This window comes from Rattus norvegicus, chromosome 19, assembly GCF_021556685.1.
Source record: "Rattus norvegicus strain SHRSP/BbbUtx chromosome 19, alternate assembly SHRSP_T2T, whole genome shotgun sequence".
In the NCBI taxonomy this organism is placed as follows: Eukaryota; Metazoa; Chordata; class Mammalia; order Rodentia; family Muridae; genus Rattus; species Rattus norvegicus.
In genome coordinates, this window is record NC_141552.1 from 19,609,999 (window position 1) to 19,634,613 (window position 24,615).

The following is a 24,615-nucleotide window of genomic DNA, read 5'->3' on the forward strand; positions in this document are numbered from 1 at the left end:
TCAGTCTTCCAGTCATGTTAGGTACTGCTTTAGTTAGGTACAGAAATAAGCTTTATTTAACTTCCTGTGTATGTTTTTAAAGTTAAGTAGGAAGTAAATCCCTTGGGAAAAAAGCCACATTTGTCCACTGAGATAGACATTACATACAAAGGTGGTTCTCAAATCCTTTAGAGATCTGAAGAATCTGCCATTTCAGATGTCCTAATAGTTAAAGGCTTTTCACAGTGGGAGAGACCTCAACTCCTGGTAGTGTCCCCAATCTATTCTGAAAAAGATGATGGGCTCTAAAGAACCATTGGGTGAAATACTACCTACTTACCTCTACTGCTGCCAGAAAGCTGTCCAGACTGTGCAGAAGTTGATCATGGGGAAGTCTGTGTCCCAGTTTTTGGAAAAAAAAATAGGATAGTCCTTCAAGTGACCTGCTTCAAAGGATTGTTGTCAGAGCTCCTGGCCCAGTGAGTTGAAGGTGGATGCCACAGTGACACAGGAATATTTGCTGTCTGACTCCCAGGGTAGCCAACAATTTCTGTCATTTCTTAGGTTTGGAAGCTGTTTGCTCTGAATTTCCTTTTATTCAGGCAACATTTCTCCTCCTCAGATCTGGGATGGGGTTGAAGATTAGATAGTTTAGTCTTAACCTTTTCTTGTTATGAGAATCAGAAAAACAAACTTGTTCACCATCGTGCAGAAATGTGACAGCCAGGAACCTGGACAGGAACAGGGTGGACATGGGAGGCTCAGAAAGCAGGGCTCTATGGACAGTCCACAGCAGTATCAAAACTCCTGTGATAACCGCTCTGGCACCATAAGTCCTGAGAGAGGATGGGGATGCCAGGAGAGTGTTAGTGGTCTGCCCACTGCCTGGGACTTTTAAAAGCTTGTACCACCCCCGAGCACATAGAAGAGCTTGAGCAGAAAGAGGCCGATGCCCAGAAGCCTCTGCTGTGGTAGGAGGCAGTTATGGCGGTTGGAGGTGGGGGTAGAGGTGGAGGAGGGATGGGAGAAGACCGAGGAGTTTCCCCAAAAGACAAGAACAGACACCATCCTTACTACTCCAGAACCCACGCCAATCCCACCCCACCCCTAAAATGCCCAGTCCACTGCCAAACGTCCCCATGCCAAGCATTCACAGCTTCATCCCCACTGTGCTTATTTCTTATTTTTTTTAACTTCTTATTTATTCTCTGTGAACCTCACATCCTGCAGCTCAACTCCATTCATCTGCCCTCCCCTCAGGTCTGCACTCCACCCTTGCATCCTGCTCTAAATCAGAGCAAAAATAATCTTCGTGTGGAAGCGGAATAAAGAAAAAGAAAAAAAAATTGTACGCAAAAAATGTGTCAAATTTTAAGGATGAAAGACATAAACGCTTAAATTGTTTGGAATTAATGAAAGTACATTTGGTCTCAGAAGACTTATTATGGTTAATAAATGCAAGTTATGATAGATAAGGGATACAAAGCTTAAAAAGTGATAGAAAATGATTTAGGTACAAAATTTTAGACTAATATAATTTAGATAACGAAGTACCTTCTCCAATTTTGCAAAATACGAATGGACAGAATATTGTGACAGTAATTCTTACCTGATGCATCTCATAAGTTTTCTTATTTTATCTAGCTTATTAATGTTAAATTAAAGGTATTTCTTGGAGTAAAAGGGGAAATGCTGAGGTGACCTCCCTTTGTACTAAGGTGTGTCAACTTTCAATTGTTAGTTCTGTACTGGCAGTGAGCTAAGTGCTGGCAGGATTTCTCTTGTCATTTCTATGTCCCATCATCAGGTTTGCTATTTTGTGGATGTTTGTCCTTCTCACCAGCTCAACACAAGCTAAGAGATGTATCAGGTATTGTCTCACTGCCGATTGGATGTAATAAAGATCTGATGGCCATGAGCTGCGTCAGGAAGTATGTGGGCAGAACTTCCGGGCATAGAGAGGGACATAGGCAGAGGCAAGCTGAAGCAGGAGATTCAGAGTAGACATGGGCAGAAAGAGATATGGAACAGACCACGGCAGAGGGGTAAAGAGCTAAGCAGCAGGTGGGTCTCAATGGTAGAAGAATAGGGTTAAATTTTAGAGAAGATGAGGGACTGCCCAGTGAAAGGCCTAAGATTCAAACTTTGTTCGAATTCTCCATGTCCCATTTACATCTCAGGCAACTCTGTGAAAATAGTACACAATACAGTATTAACATGGCTTTGAGCCTGTGGTTTGGTTACTTTTGGTCACTGTTCCTCAAGACTGCAGGAGAAGGAACAACACACAGGGCAAACACATGAAAACCATGTGCAGCTTAGAGTGGAAAAGATCACTAAGAAGTTTAGTGTCACAGCAAAGTCATGTGCTGAAGAGGAGGGTGACATAGTTAAGGAGATGAATGTTATTAACGATAAGCCTCCTGCCTCTGTACTGTAGAGATGTGGAAGGTGTCCTCAAGGCCAGACTCTTACCAATTAAAATTCCAACTTGGAAAAGGGAGCTCAATAGATTTCGTGCTCCTACAAAGCAAGTGCATAGGGAAGCTGCTGCAGTTGTCATCCAAGCAGGCAGCTGACAGGTCAGTGCACCTCATGTGGCACGGAATTTGGAGGAAAAAAGATTTTAAGATTCAGGATGACATGAACAGGACCAGGCGACTCTCGCATTTATGTTTTTATTATTTGAGGCTTGAATTAGAATGATACTCATAGTCTCATGTTTTTTAGTTTTCTTTCATTATTTTATCTACATTTCCAATTTATCTCCCACTCCATGTTCCTCTACATGAGTCTCTCTTCTGTCCCCCACACCCTCTCCCTATGAGATTGCTCCTCCACCCACCAATTCACTCCCGCCTCAGAGGCCTAAGTTCCAATATCATGGTTCATGAAGCTTCCTCAGAAACAAGGTTCTCCCGTCCCAGTGATCCCAGATAAGCTGGTCCTCTGCTACATTTCTACCTGGAGACATGGGCACACCCTGATTCTTTTATTAGTTACCTTAGTTAAGGTGTCTCTTCACAGCAATAGAGCAGTGACTGATAGGCTTAAATTCACTTTGCATCCCAATTGCTGTCCTTTCTCTTGTTACTTCTCTCCCACAGTTCCTCCCCAATGTCCTCACACCATCTCCTCTGAGAGAGTAGAGGAATATCCCTCAGAGTGTGCCTCCACCAAGACACATCAAGTTTTTGTAGGGCTGGTGGACCTTCTCCCACTGAGGCCAGGGAAGACACCTGAGTTAGGGTATCAGATTTCACAGACAGGCAAACCTTTGGGGATAGCCTCGGCTCCACTTACTTACAACAGGGTATGTAATACTGTATTAAACTTAGTAAGGTTTATTTACCTTCACCTAGCAACTCATCCTGAGAAACAGTGCTCTGGCCTGATGCTTTTGTGTTCAGCCCTATCTTCCTCTTTCTTCTGTGCTTACCATTGTAACACAGGAGAAGCTTCTAATATTAATGTTGCCAGATCTTTCTGGTGTTGGGGGATAATTCTATTCTGAGTTGTATATGGATTTAATATCTTCTTTACGTATGATGAATATATACTTCAGGAAAGGACTGCTTCCTTGTTTCTATTAAGATCTAATATGACGAAAGGATTCTGATTAATATTCCAGAATCGTAGGCCACCAGGTTGGTATGTCATCACTCACTGAAGTGAGGTGAATTTTATAACACCTTTTGGCCACCCACTTTCAATGTCATTATGTGGTATTGCCTTAGGCTCTTTTCTACATTCCCCTGCCTTTGGCTGAGTATATGTTTGAGGTCTCTCTGTGACTGTGCAAAGAAGTAAGAGCTAGGGCTGGGCCACAAAATAAGAAAGTACTTGTTCATCCAAAAACAAAAACAAAAAACAAACAAACAACCAAAAAAAGTTCTAGGGTAAAATATCGGTGCTAGTGCTTAACTGAACTGCCAGAGGTAATTTTTTTTACACTATCTTGGGGCTGATAATATGAATCAAATATCCTGCAACATAAGTTTGCAATGTTGCCTGCATTTTATAAATCAAGTCTGACCACCGTTTTGGTTCTTTCCAATCATGTCTGAGTGCATCATCACGGGAACCCCAAAGAAAATCAGAAATGGGTCCTTGAAGCTGATGCACAGGGCCAGTATAGACCTAAATACCACAGAGGAAACCTTGATTCTTATCACAAGGGATCATTCACCATCCCTCTTGTCCCATAACTTATGACAAGACGTCACCTTTCCTAAACTTAGCCTTTTTCCCGAGTGCTGCAGAAGGTAAGACCTGATGTCAAGGGGTCTGGACTCAGACCACAGGAACACTGAATTCATTTAAATAGGTGTAGATTATTGAATGCACACGCCAATACAGTTCACCCAGAGCAACAGCTCACAACTGTGTACTGGATATTTCTAGGCCCAGCTCATTGCAAAATCCACATGGGCTAAAGCACAAGTGCTGGAAATGCTGCTGTCTATGGGCCCTGACTTGGGTCATTTTACACATAATTGTTCCTATTTTCCTTGAATCTAATGGGTCCTATGTGAAGCTCATAGTTGGGGAACTTGTTAAGATTAACAAACCTCGTAACATACAGAATATAACAGGGTATGTGACCAGCACCACACAGTTCAATGTCAGGTTTTTTTGTTTTTTGTTAGTTTGTTTGTTGGCATCCATGATGTGGAGGCGTATTACAGAACAATAGGAAAGAGCTGGCTGCTGTGTAACAAATTTGCTGCTATTAAGGTAGGTATGGGGGCAAGACCTCAGCAACAGCCCTTAAGATGGGAAGGAGATGATGTGTTTGATACCTGAAAGGAGCTGCCTCAGCTGTGTTTCTCTGCCTGCTCAGTGCACATTCACCAACACTCTGTCCCTAAAGAGGACCTCAAGGTCTGCCCCCTGCTGCCTGTGAGCCAGGACTAGGCACAGAAAGGCAAGGCCACAGCACTGGTTTCCAATTCCTCAGTAATGCTGGATTTCCAATAATGTACTTGTATACACAAATACAGAGTGGTAAGTTACAATATATACTAATCATTTCTTACATAGGGCAACAGTTGATTGACTACAACTAATTCTATTTTAAAAAAAGAAAAGAAACCTGGCTCTTGTGGAAATACACAAAGAAATATCTACGATGGTGGGCAATGAATTCTGCCATAGACTGAACTCAGAAAGGTGGGGTTGTGAGAAAGATGCATGGTTAAATAGCCCACCAGGTTCACATTTTGTCAACTTGATTTAATCTAATGACAAAGAAGTGGAGTATCTCTGATGGCTTCCTTCTAATCCCTTGAAAGGATCCCTAGGGATTGGCCTCAGTACATCACACTTCTTGATGGGGCAACAACACTCAAGGAAGCTTGAGATTGTCATAGGCACAGTATTATGCTACATATACAGAGTAGATAATACTACGATGTTCAGATGATGATATCCATTTGTATGCACTCTTAAGGTGAACCTAAGGAAAGAGATATCAAGGTCCTTAGAATGGAAAGATCAGTCCCAGTTTTTTTTTTTTTTTCTACCATTCCAAACTGAACGACTGGTAGGGAGAGAATGGTAGATAATCGAGAATTGGTGGATGATGCTTTGAATGCAGGGTGGGTTTCTGTGCTGGTTTTAGACAGGGTCTCAAGTATCCCATGTTGCCCTCTCCCTGGCTGGCCAGGTTCACTTTGAGCTCAGATAAACCTCCTTCCACTTTCCAATAGATAGGCTTACAAGAGTGGCTTCCAAGGACTGTGAGGACAGCATTAGCCTTTGACAGTTGAGGTGTGTAACCCACAACTATAGTTTTAACCACGTTTTCCCATGTCTACCAGCTATTTCAGAGTGTTGCTGTTCTATGCCTGACAAGCGGGGACACAGAAAAATAACCTGATAGAGAGCAAGGACATGGTGATCACATCCTTACCTCTTCTGTATGTTCTGGATGAGGTTTGTTAAAATTCCAATATTGCAAAAAGCTTTATATAGTGCCCATCACATCAAGGGTCACTGTGTACTGTTCTATCTAAAATGTCTAATCAGAACTGACTACCATATAACACTTCCTGCAGTCCTCATATGAGAAACTTGGGATTTTGTTTTGACTTTTTCTTTTCTCTGTCTCTCTTATTTTTTGCTATATAAGTTGAGAGAAAGATAGTTAGGGCCATGAATTTGCCCCCAAAATTTGAACTATGGATGTGATCAATCAATGTTAGTGTGTGCATTCTGTAAAGTATTCATTTTTCACTATGATAGATGCTTTTGTGTTTGGTGTGGTGGCCATTTCCCAGTGTACAGGTGCTGGGACCTTGCTCTATCCACTTAATGATGTTTTTAGCCTCATTTTAGACCTTTCTGTGCACCCCCTATATCTCTTGACTATTTTATTTTTCTGATAGAAGCTCATGGTATATCTTACTCAGGCCTGTGAGCAGTGCTCCTTTGGCGACATTGGTGCAGAGAGGAGAACCCCACCACCAGCATGAGGTTCCCTTCACTGGAGGCTCCAATATTGCACTTTCCTCTGCCAACTGGTCTCCACACTATTCCTAGCACCATAAAGACTTCAACTCTTTCTCCTAAGGAATATTCTGGCAATTGTCGATTGCTAAGCACATGACTTCATGAGTGTTCCCCTAACACACACCCATGTTGTAACCTACCATGCAGACTATTTCTTGATGTGATATAAAGCACCTGTACATAATGAGACAGGAGAACTTTTGACTGCATATTCAAGCTGGTGTGAAATCTCAGGAAGGTTTAATGGCTAACATTGGTGAATGAGGACAATTTGAGTTAGGATGAGACATTTTGGGGCAAGATATGGAAGGAAACATTCATTTAGATGCATAGGGATTACTAAGGGTTTTATAATCAAGCCTTGAGGAAAATTTGGCTTTGGAAGCAGGAGATGCTCAGTGGCTCTGCCCCAGGAAAGTCTCCTGGAAAGGGCACCTCTGCTTATGCTCAGTACAGGGAGAACATTAGCAGGGAGGCAAAGTCTGCTCCCCATGACATCTGCTGTCCCTTCTTGGACATTCTATTGTCTCCTAGAGAGTTCTGGCATCCTCTGTGATGTCACCAGTGTTGTAGTGACAACCAGTGCCCTAGTTTCTCTCATACTGAGTCTGGCGGTTACAAGCTAAGTCATGTTTTCCCGTCTTCGCAAGCGTTTTGGGAGGGGGAACGTTGATTGTGGACAGACTAGAGTGAAGGAATCTGGCCTTTCGTCTCAAAGTAATGATGGACAAAGACAGCACTTCTGGGGAATGTTTAGTAAGTTCTGGGCAGTATATTTTGAGCTCCCTGTCAGGGGGGCTGCAGGCTTAAGCTGACCTTTCTAGCAATGGGCCACAACAACTGGAGCATCGGAAAAGGAATTGAATTTTCATGAATATCACAATTCCTGAAAGTCAGGATTTCGGAAGTTTAGTTTCCCCAACCCCACAGAGAGTATATGGTAAGGCCAATGCTATTATCCTGTGAATTTCTGGCCTTTACTTTTACATTGAATTTGTTAGGTTACATTGATATAATAACACGATCAGGAGTCATGGAGGGTCCACCTTTTCTGAGTTTAGACAGGGCAGCAATGTATTTCACTCTCATTGCTTCTTTAAATACAGTGGGTATCTGACAGTAGTAACAGGGAGAGATTGTGCTCCAGGCAATAACCTTATGTTCTTAGACCTTCTCTGATTTCTTCTAACTGGCAGGGTCATCATTAGCTTTATATATTAGAGGTTGTGTGTTACACACATTTTTCTAAAATACCAAAACTGTTTGGAACATGTGGACCAAGATTCATCCTGTAACCTATTGGAATTTCTGGGGCATTTGTTATTTCATATAGGGGAATTGATAAGTCTGTTGAACATGTCCTCCCTGGAAATGTGTTTTAAATCCAAAGTTGTTGGCCTAGAGTATCAGGGTAGGACATCTGAGTGTCTCCAATCACTCAAGTTTTGTGGATGGTGAATTTATCATCTGAGTTCTGAAACCACAGGGGTGATGGTCCTGAAACCAAGCTGTACCCTGTTCAGTTGATGATAATCCTGGAGAAGACATCTCCGTAGTACATGTAAGCACCTGATGTCCGGCATAGGGCACACCTGGCTGCTTACATCTCTTGGTCTCTATAGAGTAGTGGGAGAACTGAGATCCACTGAGGACGCCTCTTAAGGATAGACCAATCGCCTAGCAGTGACACTGGGTTCCAGGCTTGTTCTCCTGTTTAGGCCTAACTGTGGTCTATGTACACTCTATGCATTCTCCCCATGCAGGTTCACTTGTGTTCTTCTACCTACAGATGCTGGGAGAGAAACATCTTCCCCTGAAACTGCCCCAAGTGAGAATCAGGCCAAGAAGGAAAAAGAGAGGCTGATTAAAGAGCTGCAGCTCATTACCGAGGAGAGAAATGACCTGAGAGATCGCCTGAGGTTTCTGACAGAGAGATCCATGAAGAACAGGTATGAATTGCTCCAAATGCTCTTGTTTCATTCCTGGGTCTGCAAGGTCAACTTCTTCTTATCCTATTAAGGTTTTGGGTTCTAGAAAGCTGTGCCTCCCTAACCACCCTGTGCTAAACCTCACCTCCCATATAGAGGAGATTCAGAACCTTGACCCTTCCTGAGGAGCAAGATGGAAAATGGACTCATCTGCTTCAATTTATTGAAAAGCAGATCTTGTGGTCTGAATGAAGAATTCGGGGATAAAGTCAGGGAGAGTGAGTGTCTAGTGTGCATTTGCAAAGCCCTTGACAGATGGTGGCTTTGCAAGATTGTAATTGCAGTGAGTTTACGGTGAGTCTCTGTACTTGCTAGGCAGGGGACTCAGTGCTGGAAGATCCAGGCAGCAGCCCGAGGGGCCTGTTCCCAAACTGTTCATCTCAATGCTTGACTAGAACGTCTCAGGCTCAGGCCTGTTTGTTATTGTCTGTGTGTCTTGCACTCTGAGACAGCAATGGTGCATGCATTTCTCCTGGTTCTCACAGTGCTCTCTGTTTCCATATTTGTTTTTCTCTTTCTCTGATTCTGTTAACTTTTCTCTTTTTTTTGTGGGTGTGTCTCAGTCTGTGAGTCTGTGTGTGCATACATCCAAATGCATATGCACAACCGTTATATGTTTATATTTCCCTCCACACCTGGAATATGGGAGTCTATGTCTTGGCCTGAGTATTTACCTGTAACACTTTCATGGTGATGCGAATGCTTTGTTCTGGGAGCCCCACTGTCAACAGCACAGTTCTTTGCTTATGTGGCCACGTTTGCCTGTATATTTGTATTCGTTGTGCAGATTATAATTTTGGGTTGATATATGGTCTGTTATCAGGACAGGAACAAGGAAATCACAGGATTCTGGGTGCGTTGGGGGTGGGGGAGCATGGGGAGGTGTGGCCTAGGCTCTTGATAGCTCAACTGGCTGGACTGCAGATTTCCTCTTGATTGAATAAAGGGAGCCAGGGAACCCTCCATCTGGATGCCGAGATTCTGGTGTGGTGGACACAGAAAAACATGTTTCTGAAGCTGAAGAAGGTCCAATATGTAGAATTCAGAAGGTGTCCTTCCAGGACTGGTGTAGTACAGGACCCACCCTGAGTTCATATCTTCCTAAATGCTGATGTTCATTGTATTCTATCATTTGGGGCCAGGCCACACTTCAGGCCAAATCCATATTATGAAGACCTGGAGAGAATGGAGGAGGCGGTCATGTCAATTCTGCACAACTTAGAGATGGAGAACACTGAGATCCATGAGAACAACCATAAGCTGAAGAAGGAGATTACCTTCTCTAGGTAAGTCCTGGTCAGAAAGGCTGTCACCTGTGGAATGGCCATTTCTGATTTCTTTGTTCTGGATTGGACGGTCTTCAGCTCTGGTTCTATCTCTTGTGCTGTTTACACATCAGTGTGCCAGGGTCATCAGGACTCAGTTTTCAGTTCCATAAAAGACTGTTACTCATCCCAGGATTGTCTAGGCATCTTCAGAAGGCTCTAGATAGAACAGCACTGATTGAAGTCAGCAGAACGTTATTAGGCTGACCTGGGCCTCTGTGGTCATACAAGGTTTTACAACACTCAGTGCGTGGACCACATGGTTAGCATGACCTTCTCTTGGTTCTACTGACCTCTTTTGCAGGTGTTTGCCAACTACTAATTGATGTTGCCCCATGCATTGGGCTTTCATGGATAGATGTAGATCCGTGTTCTTTTTGAGAGATGTGGACACTAATTGGTGCTCACGCCAAGCAAACAATTTATTCTTCCCTGAATTAACTCTTTGTGGTTTGTGCAGCAGCATTATATGTATCAAGATGCATTTTATTAAGTCTTCATGGGTATCTGGGACCTGGTAGAGTTAGTGGTACTTGGGAGTAGGAATGGGAGAAAGGGGCAGCATGATCTTACTATGCAGACTGTATTTCCAGAAACCTGCTCAGCCAGCTCCTGATGGAGAACACATGCAGGAAGAAGTTGGTCCCACGGAAGCAGGGGAGCAAGGAGGTACATCTTGAGTGTGCACTGAACCAGAAATATTTGGTTGACTTCAACAAGAAAGATAAAGACCAGCAACGTCCAGACCCAGCACCATCTGGTAGGGACAAGCAGCTGTGTTAGCTTAACAATATCTGATAAAGTTTGCCAATTTGATACATCTTTGCTCTCTCCTACCACCTTTCTAATTTACACTCACAACCAGCCAACCACCTCATGTAATGGAATTGTTCATTGCTCTGCCTATGCACAAGTATTCTGGGAAGTCAACCACTTTTCAGAAACTGAATTATTTTGCAAGTATATTTTGCTGCTCTTTTTGAAGCTGCATTATAGAAATGGTGACAGATCAATAACATATCACATTATTGCACATGCACGTGATAGATTGGATGCTATGTAGAGTTTTGAACAAGTTCTTGGTTCTTGACAAATGACAAGTGGTCATGTGACTTCTTGTGTAGGAAGCACCTTTGCGGGATAAGAACAAAATGCAAATGTCAAATTAGTACTTCTCATTGGCTTTAACCTTGGTGACATATGGACATCTCCTTTCTTCCTGCAACCCAATGAGGTCCCTTCCATTGCCCTGTTCTTGGTTTGCACTGGTATAAGTCTGGGTCCCATATTGGCAGCCCACATTACTGTGACGGTTGCTGGAGATTTTGCCCTGCCCACAGAGTTAGCAACAATGATATCAGTTAAAAGGTCCATGTCGACTGTCCAATAGAACTGAGGTGGTAGAAGGCAGCATTCTGACAGCTGGCTTGCGTTTCACCACCAAATCAGTGTCTGAAAAACTGCCTTCCTCTCCCAGGTCTCAGAAAGTGCAAGAGAGCTGGAATTGGACACACAGCAGTAAGAGAGCTTCCTGAAGAATAAGTTGCTTTCTCAGGAGTCCCTGATGACAAACATCCTGAACGGTAACAACATTTTTTGGATGAGTATTCTTCCTCAGAGTTAATTTGTCATTTCTTAGAGACCCTAAATTTATATAACACTAAGCCAGCCTGACTGATTGAGGTCTTACTCACTTTCTTCTTCAGAAAACACCACTTGAGAGACAACTTGGGGGACCACCTTTCATTATGTGTGCTAGAGGAGAAACAGCAATACATCTGTGCTTCTAAATGTTCGTTAAGAATATGCTGTTTAGAAATATTTTTGTTATGATTTTAATTGAAGTTTTCTTTTTGTTGTTTCATATTAATATGTTCTTGTTACTGTTTTTCACTTTCCAATATTTTTAAATATTTTTATTCATTCATTTTAATCCTGTTTTGTTGTAAAAATGTATTCATTATGAATAAATATTGATTTCTATCTCTTGACTCTTAAGACCATCATTCTTATTCAAGTGTTCTGTCCCCTCCTGAGGGCTTAGAACTGACAGCTAGAGATGGATCTCTGCATGTTCCATGGAGCCCGGGCTAATAAGTGAATTCAGAGTCACCAAGGGGTACTCAGTGTGACAGTGTCTTTTGTGTGGATAATGTGGCTTTTTCTCGGCACACACTTTATGATATAATCACTGACATGCTTTACCCAATTGTTAGGGTCCATGTGGTTCTTCTGAGAGAGCAGCAGATGCTCTACCCTGTGAGTCATCACCACAGCTCCTGCAGGTGGCTTCTGTTATTCCACATGAGGTCCTGTATTAGGTGGACAGGATCACCTCCAATTAAATAGAGAGATCTCAGGAGATGTGTGTTCACAGGGAACTTACTGAGCCATGCGTGCTCAACGTGTTAGGTTGCCAGGCATCCGTACAGGGCTCTGGTGTTCCCACTCCTCATTGTGGGTCAGGATCATCCTCCAGCATCACTTAGTTTCCATATAAGAGCAGATCTTTCAACTGTTATCAATGATGACCATATGTATTGTGCACAACTGATAAAATACAGAAAAGAAGCTAGCTTCTTCTAGGCCAGCTTGGCATAATCAGTTTTTTGATTGTTAGCAAGAAAATTATTTTAATCTGAGCCATTTAGGGAGGAACCTCAAGAGCATCTATAGTGAATGTAGCCTGCTGCTGTGAACACAGGTTTCTTCTGGAGAGCAGGCCTGTGCAAGCCCAGAACCTAGGTGGGACAGTTCAAGCTACCCTTTTTCCATGGCCAATCTGAGATCGTATTGAGAATGTATTTTTTCCAGTGACTGATTTCCAATTTATGGAATTGAACTAACTTACTGAGTGTGGAGGTGACTCAGAGAGTTAAAGTACAGAAGGAATAATCCAGAATGTCCACAAAAGCTTGCTGTCACCCCAGGGCTTTTAAAAGCTCAGCAGCTAGAGAAGCAATGTAGAATTTGGTTATTCTCATGCTTAGGTCTAGTCATTCATTATAAGCTGAACATAACACAAAAAGTGTCCTCTGTGTCATGATAGAAAGTAGTTGTAACTAGATTCACCCCACACTATCACATCACTACCGTATTTGAGGTTCTCAGTTACTATCTAAGAACCTGGAAGAGGCCTGGGTCTTGCTACACAAACTCATGATTTATGTCTTATTGACACTGTGTGCTTTGTTCTGTTAATGCTACCATTGGCATACAACACCTTGGATACTTTGTACTGACATCTGTGACATGAGACAATAGTTCATGTCATGCCTAACCTAATAAACTGTCCTTAGAGTACAGTGTAGACAGAGGGGCCTTCTTTTCCTATGAGATAGCAAACCATTTCCAGTCTTCAGTCAAGACTGACAGCCATTGTCCAGTGCCTGCCTTGAGATGTCCACATTTTCACCTGAGAATCTTCATCCAGGCTGCTCTGTAATCTTGTAGAAGATTAATTGTGTTCCATCCCTAGGATTTAATTCAGTGTCCCTGTACTTACCCGACATGCTCAAATCTGTAGGTCCTACCCTAACCCTGTGTTCCTTAGAGAGAAAGAAAATAAAGAACCACATTGTACTTGAAGTTTCTCCTCCAACAAAAGTTGAGCCTGCATAGGGCCTTTAAGTAACTCTAAGCCCCAGCTTCCCCACAACTCCCTCCATTGATTCCATTATTGATGTGTTTCATAACTGCTCACTTTATTTTTGGTGTGTAAAGAATGTGCACCATGTCAGTAAAGGCGGTGTGCGTTTGTGTGTGTGTGTGTGTGTGTGTGTGTGTGTGTGTGTGTGTGTGTAGTCCCTAGTGAAAACTGTCCAGGTGCAGGGAGACTCATGTTACTACTGTCTCATGGCACGCAGGGAGCACTGAAATCGTGGGCTACTTTAATACAGCCTCAACCGCGCTGTGCATGGTTTGCAGTGAGATTGTGATGTCATCCCCACTAGAGAGAGCAGCATAAGCTTCATTTATTACATGCTGCTCTTACCAAGGTGAGGCAAAGCCTCATCTTATAGAGTGTGTGGTAGGATTTGATGGCAGGAAATTAGTTCAAGGCTCAAATCAAATCAATCAATTACAAACAAGGAGAAAAATACAAAGAGTCAAGGGAACCACGAGCTGTTTGTAGGTTTTTTTGTTTCTTTGTTGGTTTGTTTGCTTGCTTTTTTTGTTTGTTTGTTTCCTTTTTCTTTTTGTTTTTTCTTTTTTTGTTGAGAATATCCACCAGACACACAACCTGTTCCTGAAACAAACTGCACACCAGAGAGACAATACCAAAACTGACAAAATTAGAAATGAAAAGGGGGATATAACAATAGACAATGAACAAATTCAACAATCCTCCCTGGTTTGAGTGCCCTGGGGAAGTTGGGAAGCCACTTTTCCCTGTCCTGTGTGACTTTCCCTGCATAGTGAGCTCTCCACAGGAGATGCTTTCACATGCTTCTTTAAAAGCACCTGTTCCTCAGATCTAGCTCAGCTGTGAAAACAGGTTGGGGGGAGGGAGGCAATGGGGGAGGGTTGGGAGGGGAACACCCATAAGGAAGGGGAGGGGGGAGGGGGATGTTTGCCCGGACACCAAAGAATTATTATTAAGTATTAAATAAATTTAAAAAAAAAAGAAAAAATGTCCTGGGGACAGTGATTTCAGATTGTGCCTTCAGCCAGGAATCTCTGTTGCCATTAAGGCAAGCAGCCTGGGTCCTCCTAAACTTGTCACTACATCAGGGTGTCTCTGCTCTCACACCTGCATCAGGTCCTCCTCAGATGAAGGCTTCTCAAAAAAAAGTATATAAAGCAATGTTTCTCAACCTGTGGGGAGCTACCACTCACAAAGATTTATATCAGATACCTTGCACATTATAACTTATAAGAGTAGCAATATTAGTTATGAAGTAGCAATGGAATAATTTTGTGATGGGGGTCACCACAGCAAGAAGAGCTGCATTAAAGGGTTACATCATTAGGAGGGATTTGAACCACTGCCATAGAAGCTGACAGATGGGAACAGACTCCTCAGATGAGTAGAGACCCATGCAAGTGATACTGTGTCCCACCCTAGAACCCAGAGATAGAATCTATCCCAGGAGTCTGTGGGTCACCTTGTCTTAAATTCTCCCAGGTTCAAGAATAGCATTGATCATCTCAGCAGAGTCAGCTTGCACAGCCACATCAGGCCCATGGCTTCCCTTTACAGAGAAGGATGTGGGTCTGAGTGACAGACAGTGAGACTGAGGGGACCCTGATACTCATTTGCTTTGAGCTGTGGTTTCTTCACCTGTAAAATGGGGGTGTTTCTGCTGAATTGGGTTGTTGTGGAGATTAACAGAACATACAACCTGCTCAGTGTCTGCCTGGCATGGACCCTGCTGGTTAAATGGAAGCTGTCGATGGTGACGAAGGTAAAAGTAGAATATCTAGCCCAGTAGTGTTAGATGCCGGGCGCCAGGCAGGGTTTGTAAGTAAGGATTTTGTGATGCTAAGACAGCCTAGTATTAAAACAGAAGGCTCTTATGTTAAATTTTTTAAAAATGAATCCAGTATAAACTACCAATATGAAATAATCATACTCAGAATTGAGCTAATTCCTGTGAAGTCATTTAGTTTTTCATTTTCTGCTTCTATTTTCAAGGCATCTAGAGTAGCACTATACGAAATCCTAAAGCCTTCTCTTATGGTGCTACCCATTCATTCCTCTCTCCTTGAGGACTTCTCAGGTGACTTAAGAAAACCTGATTTCGGGCTGGGGATTTAGCTCAGTGGTAGAGCGCTTGCCTAGGAAGCACAAGGCCCTGGGTTCGGTCCCCAGCTCCGAAAAAAAAGAACCAAAAAAAAAAAAAAAAAAAGAAAGAAAACCTGATTTCCTTACAGATTGTCCCGAGCTGGTGTGATCTCTCTGTCCATGGGCCTTGTCAAAAGCTGCAGAGCCAATGTGTTGTTTTACAACACAAAATTTCCAGACATCAATTTTACCAATGAAGTCTCAGGAGTCAGATGCTGAATTCAAGTAAAGCTCCCAATTGTCCTTCCTAATTCATTGTCCCCCCAGAAGAAGAGCGTTGTAGCTCCCTCTGCACACTTTCTTAAAAATCCTTCAACTCAAAGACTTTCCATTGCCCTAGTCATCTTCATTTCCTATCAAGTTGTGCCTTGATCTGCTCTAGACCTAAGTGCCCTTTAGCTTTGCAGTAAAGGTGTGAGGTAGGTGAGGTGAACAGTAATAAAGTCCATGTTCACAGTAAACAAAGAGCTCTTGCATTAAATGTCTGTGCCCTGGCGATGCTATACCACACAATAGTTTTTCATGAAATAATACATTCATGAAGATCAGAGTGTGATCAAATATTTTGTAACACAACTTAGTAATGTTCTCTCTATTACATAAGTCAAGTACTATCCTGTTTATTCTGGTCTTTTTCTGTCATGTCTGTGTGACTCACCATGGGAATCCCAAAGAATATAAATCCTGGGCTTTTGAAAATGTTGCATACAGCCAACCGGGGACCAAAACCACCCAGGAGACTACTGATACTTGACACACATAAAGTCACCTCCCTATTTTCATATAATTTATGGCAAGAAGTCACCATTGCTGACCATGTGTCATTATCCAACGTGCTACTAAATGGAAGAGTTGGGGTCAAGGAGGTCACCCACAAAGCACAAAACATCCATCTCAGATACATATGTATGCTTTATTGAATCCAAACATCCATGGATTTCAGGACACAATTAAAAGTCCAAACACAAGGATAAGAGACATAGAAGAGAATTGAGATTTCTAGTTCATAGGTCCAGTAAACATCTTCAACATATCATAGCAGAAAACTTCCATAAGGTAAAGAAATTAAAGGCCATAAAGGTACAGGAAGCCTACAGAACGCAAATTAATTTAACCAGAAAAATTTGCTCCATTCACATAATAATTAAAACACTAAATACACAGATAAAAGAAAGAATATTATACAGGGTAAGGTATAAATATCTACTAAGAAATGAATTCAGACCTATCTGAATTACACCAGACTGCTCAACGGAGACTGAAAGAGCCAAAAAATCCTGGACAGATGTAATGCAGACCCAGGTTCTTATTCCCAGCATAATTCGCAATCACCATGAATGGAGAAACCAAGATATTTTATGACAAATACAAATTTAAACTAAGAAAGCATAACCGAAGATAATAGGAGGAAAAATCCAAGACAATGAGCTAAACTATACCCAAGAAAAAACAAGAAATTAATCACCTCACAATAATTTCAAAAATAAGAAGAGAAGCACCCAAACATAATTTCACGTACAACCAGAAAAAGAAGAGACAGCAGCAACCATTGGTCATTAATATCTAACCAGACCCTCTGTCACCAATCCCCCAGTTCCTAGGGACAAAACTGCCAGCAAAAGTGTATACAAGGATGGGTCTATGGTTCTAGGTAACTGTGTAGAAGAGGACTGACTTAAGAGGCATCCATGTGGGGAGAGGCCATTGACTACACAGAGGCCTGTTGCCCCACCAAAAGGAGATCCTGGAGTTGTGAGGTGGGAATGGATATGTGTGGGTGGGGGAGCACTGTGATATGGGCAAAGCTGAGCAGAAATGGGATTTAAGATTTGATGAGGGGAGTCTGGAAAGCAGGAAAACATTTGAAATATAAATAAATAAAATAACCAATTAATAAAAAAAATAGCCTAAAATAAAGTAGAAAGTGAAAAGATAAAAGAAAACTTACACCAAAACAAAACTAAAGAAATCCCTGTAGTGTATTAGTCTAATTCTGCTTTTATTTAATGCTAATTTGTAGAACTCAAGACTGGTTAACCCCCAAACGCTGACCCTGCTCCCAGTTAACTGTGATCATAAAGAAGCCAACAGCCAACAGCTGCACAGCAGAGAGATGGGGGAGGTGAGCTTTGAGGGCTTTGCTAGAGAGGATCATGAGGAGGGAAGAAGGAAGAAGAAGCTGCCAGAGAATAAAGGAAGAACGTGTGTGATGGAGAGGAGAGAGGAAGAGGACAGCAGCCATGGTTAAGGGAGAGGAGAGCCTGGTCCTGAGGGCTGTCCAAGGGGAACAAAGAGCAGCCAAGATGCTACACAGTCAGTAAGAGTTGAGCGTTATTGTTTGGAAAGTAGATCTGATACCATGGAGGGCAGGCAGCTGCCCAGCTACTGTGCTGACTAATGCACACTAAAAATAAATTTAACACAATATGTATAACCAGTAAGACAGCTCTGTAGAGGATCCTAAAAGGAATACTTTAGCTTGAAGGGAAGCATAAACTATTAGAGAAAACAGGAAATGATTTAATAAAACTACAACAGTCAATCAAAAGAATCCAATAAAAACCACAAAAATTAACAAAATGACAACATTTAATACATAGGTTTAAATAATATTTGCACGTCACTAAACTCAATTCCCCAGTAAACACACATACATTTAGCAAGAAACATGATCACCATCATGATAGATATAGAGGATATACTAGGGAAACAGACCTAAGACACAGGTTCCTATGGCGATTCTATGCAATTTCTCTATCAATAAAAACCACCAAGCTCTAGAGGTAAATGTCTGTGTTAGTGCTGACCTACACCACCAGATGTACATTTTTTTAAGTAAATAACAAATCTTGGGGCTTACAATGTAATCAAATATCCTGAAACATGAGTTTGCAGTGTTCCCTACATTTTTTAAATGAAGCACTTTGACTACCATTTTGGTTGTTTCCAATCCTGACTGAGTGCATCATCACGGGAATCCCAAGGAAAATCAGAAATGGGTTCTTGAAGCTGTTGCACAGGGCCAGTATAGACCTAAGTGCCACAGAGGAAACCTTGATTCTTATCACAAGGGATCATTTCACCATCCCTCTTGTCACATAACTTATGGCAAGGTGTCACCTCTCCTGACCTTAGCTTCTTCTCCTAAATGCTGCCAAAGGGAAGATTTGGTGTCAAATCATTTGTCTGTGAGTTCCCCAACTTTTCCCATCACACCTTGGTTACTTGCCGAACCAGAGAGAACAAGGGCACTCTCTACCACAGCACTTCTTCATGCCCATAGCCTATCAGTCTGCTGGCAGGGACTTGAATTTTTTCTGCCTGACTCTGCCTGACCCTGACCCTGACCCTGACCCTGACCTGTCCCCAGCCCTGGCCCCGGCCCCGGCCCCTGACCCTGACTCTGACATCTCCTACTTCTTCAGCCCAAGACATTTGAGATCTGGAGTAGCCATTCCCTGCACCGGCCCTGCCATTAGAGTCTAAAGGCAGTGAGGACAGGCCCAGCTGACACTTATGTCTCCCCATCCCCAGATGTGTTTTGCACAGTTCTACACTCACTGCTTAGTTTGAGGGACCCCAGCAGGTGGCAGGCTTTGCTGAGCCTCAGGTGTGCCCCTGGGGCAGTAGGGGGACTTATGATTGAGGGAGGACACTCAGGGAGGTGCAGGCCTTTCTCAAACTCTCTGATCATCCATCCAATACCCTCCCTGGTTCTTGCCCAGTGGAAGTTGGGAAGCCACTTTTCGCTCTCCCGTGTGACTTTCCCTGCATTGTGAGCCCTCCTGCAGGAGATGCTTTCACATGCTTCTTTAAAAGCACCTGTTCCTCAGATCTAGATCAGCTGTGAAAACAGGCTTCTTCATGTCAGTGTGCTAGCTCCTCCTCCCAGCTCAGAGCTGCAACACCAGAGGATCCTCCAGCCCCAGTGCTGGGTGGGTCCCACAGAGGACTTAAGGCAAAGTGTTTCTTCTGAGAAGTGACTTAGAACAGAAGGTTCAGAAGTGACAGTCAACCCCCAAGTGCTTCTTCCAGGAGAAAGCAACCAGCTCTCCCTTTGAAACAGTGTTGGCTCCCACATGACCTAGTTCTGTCATTGGAGAAGATTTTCTGCAGCTTAATTGCCCAGTCAGAGTAGGACTACATCCTTGATCCATGCTCATTTCCACAACAAAAAGTCCTCCTCCACAACCCAGGCCTTGAGGTGAACCCAGGTCTTTCCAGGACCAACAGACCTGAGAGAACAGAGGGCAGCCCAGGGGAGAGAAGAGACCAGAATGATTTTAAGCTGGAGAAAACTCCCATACTAGCCATTTAACAACTTTTGTCCAGACCGTGGACTGCAGAATCTTAAGATAACATTTTTCTGATATCAGCTGATAAGTGAAGCTGCAGTCCAACCTGGGTGGGATCATCCCAGGCAGGGAGGGGATCTGACTCTGCAGGCCTGGCCACCCTCTGTGGTCTCCTGAAAATAATTATTGGTCAGCTGTTAATCTGAAGTGAGAGTAGGTTTTTGCTAACACAAACAGATGAGATTTCAAGTTTCACACACTATGTTAAAGACACACATTTACACTCGGGGATTTGAACTTACTTCTGTAGAAGTGACGGTAGGCCAACAGAGTGAAAGCATTCTTGCCTTTAGCATTCTGTCTGTATCAGAGACTACAGGGACTGGCTTCCTGGACAGATATGTCCAAGGAGACAGACATTGTAATGGGGGGGGGTTGAGGTAAGAAATATCCTGGGGACAGTGATTTCAGATTGTGCCTTTAGCCAGGAATGTCTGTGTCATTAAGGCAAGCAGCCTTGGGCCTGCTAAAACTTGTCACTACTACAGGGCATCTGGTCCAGGTCCTTCTGAGACGAAGGCCTCTCTTTATAAAAGAAAAAAAAAGTTTATTGAGTAATGTTGCTCAACCTGTGTGTCATGACCCCTTCTAGGAGAGTGTATGTCAGATACCTTGCATATCAGATACTTAGCATGCTATGACATATAAGAGTAGCAATATTAGTTATGAAGTAGCAATGGAATAATTTCCTGGTGGAAGCCATCACAGCATGAAGAGCTGTATTAAAGGGTTGTACCACTAGGAGTGTTTTGAGCCACTGCCATAGAAGCTGACAGATGGGAACAGACTCCTCAGATGAGTAGAGACCCATGGCAAGGGATACTGTGTCACACCCTAGAACCCAGAGATAGAATCTATCCCAGGAGTCTGTGGGTCACCTTGTCTTAAATTCTCCCAGGGTCAAGAATAGCATTGATCATCTCAGCAGAGTCAGCTTGCACAGCCCACATCAGGCCCATGGCTTCCCTTTACAGAGAAGGATGTGGGTCTGAGTGACAGACAGTGAGACTGAGGGGACCCTGGTACTCATTTGCTTTGAGCTGTGGTTTCTTCACCTGTAAAATGGACGTGTTTCTGCTGAATTGGGTTGTTGTGGAGATTAACAGAACATACAACCTGCTCAGCGTCTGCCTGGCATGGACACCTGCTGGTTAAATGGAAGCTGTCGATGGTGATGCATTTAAAAGTAGAATCTCTAGCCCGATACTGTTAGATGTAGGTGTTGTAAGCATTTTGTGATTCTAAGACAGCCTCGCATTAAAACAGAAGGCTCTTTTTTTAATTTTTTAAAAAATGAATCAGGTATAAAATGCCAATATGAAATAATCATACTCAGAATTGAGCTAATTCCTGTGAAGTCATTTAGTTTTTCATTTTCTGCTTCTATTTTCAAGGCATCTAGAGTAGAACTATCTGAGATCCTAAGGCCTTCTATTATGGTGCTACCCATTCATTCCTCTCTCCTTGAGGACTTCTCAGGTGACTTAAGAAAACCTGATTTCTTTTCAGATTGTCCCCAGCTGGTGTGATCTCTCTGTCCATGGCCCTTGCCAAAAGCTGCAGAGCCAATGTGTTGTTTTACAACACAAAATTCCAGACGTTAATTTTTACCAATGAAGTCGCAGGAGTCAGATACAGAAGTCAACTCCCAACTGTCCTTCCTAATTCACTGACCTCCCAGAAGAGCATTCCTGTTCCCTCTGCACACTTTCTAAAAATCCTTCAACTCAAAGACTTTCCATTGGTTTAGTTATCTTCATTTCCTTTCAAGTCCTTCCTTGACCATCTCTGAACCTAAGTGCAGTTTTAACTTTGCAATAAAGGTGTGTGGTAGGTTAGCCTTACCAAATTAGAGTCCATGTTTGCATCAAACAACCAACCCTCGTGTTAAATGTCTGTGCCATGGCGATGCTATACCACACAATAGTTTATCGGTAAATAATACATTCTTGGAGATCACAGTGTGATCAAATATTTTGTAACATAATTAGTAATTTTTGGTCTATTATATAAATTAAGTTCTTTGACAAGGATTCTGTTGATATCTGTCATATCTGAGTGCATCATCATAGGAAAACCAAGGAATATCAAACCTGGGCTTTTGAAACTGTTGCACATGGCCAACTGGGAACCAAAACCACCCAGGAGACTACTGATACTTGACACACATAAATTAACCTACCTATTTTCATATAGTTTATGTCAAGAGGTCACCATTCCTAACCATGTCTCATTATCCAACCTGCTACTAAATGGAAGAGTTGGCATCAAGGAGGTCACCCCACAAAACACAAAACACCCATCTCAGATAAACATGTATGGTTTATTGAATCCAAAACATCCATGAATTTCAGGACACAATTAAAAGTCCAAATCTAAGGATAATAGATATAGAACAGAATTAAGATTTCCAGTTCATAGGTCCAGTAAACATCTTCAATAAATTATAGCAGAAAACTTCCATAAGGTAAGGAAGAAAATGCCATAACTGTACAAGAGGCCTACAGAAGGCTAAATGAATTGTACCAGAAAAAACTCTGCCATTCACATAATAATTAAAACACTAAATACGCAGATCAAAGAAAGAACTTTAAAAGGGGTAGGGTATAAATAACCAGTAATAAATAAATTCAGACCTATCTGAATTACACCAGACTTCTCAACAGAGACTCCAAAAGCCAGAAAAATTTGGGCAGATGTATTGCAGACCCAGACTCCTATACCCAGCATAATTCTCAATCACCATAAATAGAGAAACCAAGATATTTCACAACAAAACCAAATTTAAACAATATTTTTCTTTAAGAGAGCACAACAGAGGATAATATGAGGAAAACCCCAAGAAAATGAGCTAAACTATACACAAGAAAAACCAAGAAATTAATCAACTCAATAATTTCAAAAAAGGGAAGCAAACAAACATGATTTCACCTATAACCAGAAAAAAGAGGAGAAAGCAGAAACCATTTGTCTTTAATATCTAACCAGATCCTCTGTCACCAGTCCCGCAGCTCCTAGGGACCAAACTGCCAGCCAAAGTATATACAAGGATGGCTCTATGGTTCTAGGTAACTGTGTAGAAGAGGACTGACTTAAGTGGCATCATGGGGTGGGAGGCCATTGACTACCCTGAGGCCTATTGCCCCACCAAAAGGAGATCCTAGAGGTGTGAGATGGGGATGGATATGTGTAGGTGGGGGAACACTGTCACATAGGCAAAGCTGAGCAGAAATGGGATGTAAGATTTGATGAGGGGAGTCAGGAAAGCGGGACAACATTTGAAATATACATAAATAAAAAAACTAATGATTAAAAAATAGCCAAAAATAAAATAAAGTAAAAGGTAAAAGAAAAATTAAAACAAAACAAAGCAAAAGAAATCCTTGTGGTGGAGTGGCCTAATTCTGCTTGTATTTTACTGCTAATTTGTAGAACTCAAGACTGGTTAATCCAAAAAAAACCTGACCCTGCTCCCAGTTAACTGTGTTTATAAAGAAGCCACCAGCCAACAGCTGCACAGCCAAGAGATGGGGGAGGGGAGCTTTGAGGGCTTTGCTAGAGAGGATCATGAGGAGGGAAGAAGGAAGAAGAAGCTGCCAGAGAATAAAGGAAGAACGTGTGTGATGGAGAGGAGAGAGGAAGAGGACAGCAGCCATGGTTAAGGGAGAGGAGCACCTGGTCCTGCGGGCTGTCCAAGGGGAACAAAGAGCAGCCAATATGCTACACAGTCAGTAAGAGTTGAGCGTTATTGTTTGGAAAGTAGATCTGATACCATGGAGGGCAGGCAGCTGCACAGCTACTGTGCTGACGAATGCACACTAAAAATAAATTTAACAAAATATGTATAACCAGTAAGACAGCTCTGTAGAGGATCCTAAAAGGAATACTTTAGTTTGAAGGGAAGCATAAAATACCAGAGGACACAGGAAATAATGTAACAAAACTATGACAGTCAATCAAAAGAGGCCAATAAAAACCACAAAAATTAACAAAATGACAAAATTTAATACATGTCACTAAACTCAATTCCCCAGTAAACAGACATACATTTAGCCAGAAACAGGATCACCATCATGAGAGATGTAGAGGATATACTAGGGAAACAGACCTAAGACACAGGTCCCTATAGCAATTCTATGCAGTTTCTCTATCTAGCTGACAGAATAGATTTCAAACCAATCCTGTCCACAACATGTAAGGACATTCACTTCATACTTTGCAATTATCAAAAGATACCACAACTCTAAATAAATACATATTAAACACAAGCTTCCTAATTTTAAAAGTACATACTATCAGATAGATATGAAACTACAGATTAGCTATAACAGTGGTTGTAATTGGTTTTAATAGTCCATTCTGACCAGTTGACAGATCACATGCAAATAAACAAAAGAGGATGAGCAGAATTCAGTGACATCATCAGTCAAATGGACCTAACAAACTACACAGAACTATACATATATTTTCTATCAGCCTGTGCTTCTGTCTCCAAAATTGACTACGGGTTAGGACACAGAACAACCCTCAGGAAAGATAAGAAGGTTGAAGTAGTGTCGTGCATTCTATCTGAGCACAAAGGAATCAAACTGATATCACACAATTGAAAGTACAGTCAGTGCACACACTCATGGAAAGTCAGCAACACAAACAACACACTACTGAAA

At 42.2% G+C, this 24,615-nt stretch overlaps 3 protein-coding genes across 14 annotated transcripts in view; 2 read left to right on the forward strand and 1 right to left on the reverse strand.

Moving 5' to 3' along the window:
• LOC147999020 (uncharacterized) overlaps nt 1-11,796 on the forward strand; it is a 27,842-nt gene extending 16,046 nt beyond the window's left edge. Inside the window, exons 1-6 of one of the 2 annotated variants that reach the window (XM_087595760.1) lie at nt 7,056-7,248; nt 8,282-8,441; nt 9,623-9,766; nt 10,399-10,565; nt 11,283-11,388; nt 11,512-11,796. In XM_087595760.1, coding sequence (XP_087451886.1) covers nt 7,122-7,248; nt 8,282-8,441; nt 9,623-9,766; nt 10,399-10,565; nt 11,283-11,347 — 663 coding nt within the window. In that variant the 5' untranslated portion in view covers nt 7,056-7,121 and the 3' untranslated portion in view covers nt 11,348-11,388; nt 11,512-11,796. Of the gene's footprint in view, nt 1-7,055; nt 7,249-8,281; nt 8,442-9,622; nt 9,767-10,398; nt 10,566-11,282; nt 11,389-11,511 lie in introns of those variants that run through there. The other variant, XM_087595761.1, reaches the window with a different exon arrangement.
• Nucleotides 1-24,615, forward strand: part of LOC147999014 (disks large homolog 5-like) — a 202,807-nt gene that overhangs the window by 144,430 nt on the left and 33,762 nt on the right. The window lies entirely within an intron of this gene.
• The window catches only part of LOC147999018 (disks large homolog 5-like), an 81,511-nt gene that overhangs the window by 53,162 nt on the left and 3,734 nt on the right, over nt 1-24,615 (reverse strand). For 2 of the 11 annotated variants that reach the window (XR_015643825.1, XR_015643827.1), the window contains exon 1: nt 320-952. The exons of 1 other annotated variant lie outside the window; for it this stretch is intronic. The gene's annotated coding sequence lies outside the window, so the exon portion shown is untranslated. Of the gene's footprint in view, nt 1-319; nt 963-24,615 lie in introns of those variants that run through there. 8 more of the 11 variants (XR_015643819.1, XR_015643826.1, XR_015643821.1 and 5 more) reach the window with 8 other exon arrangements.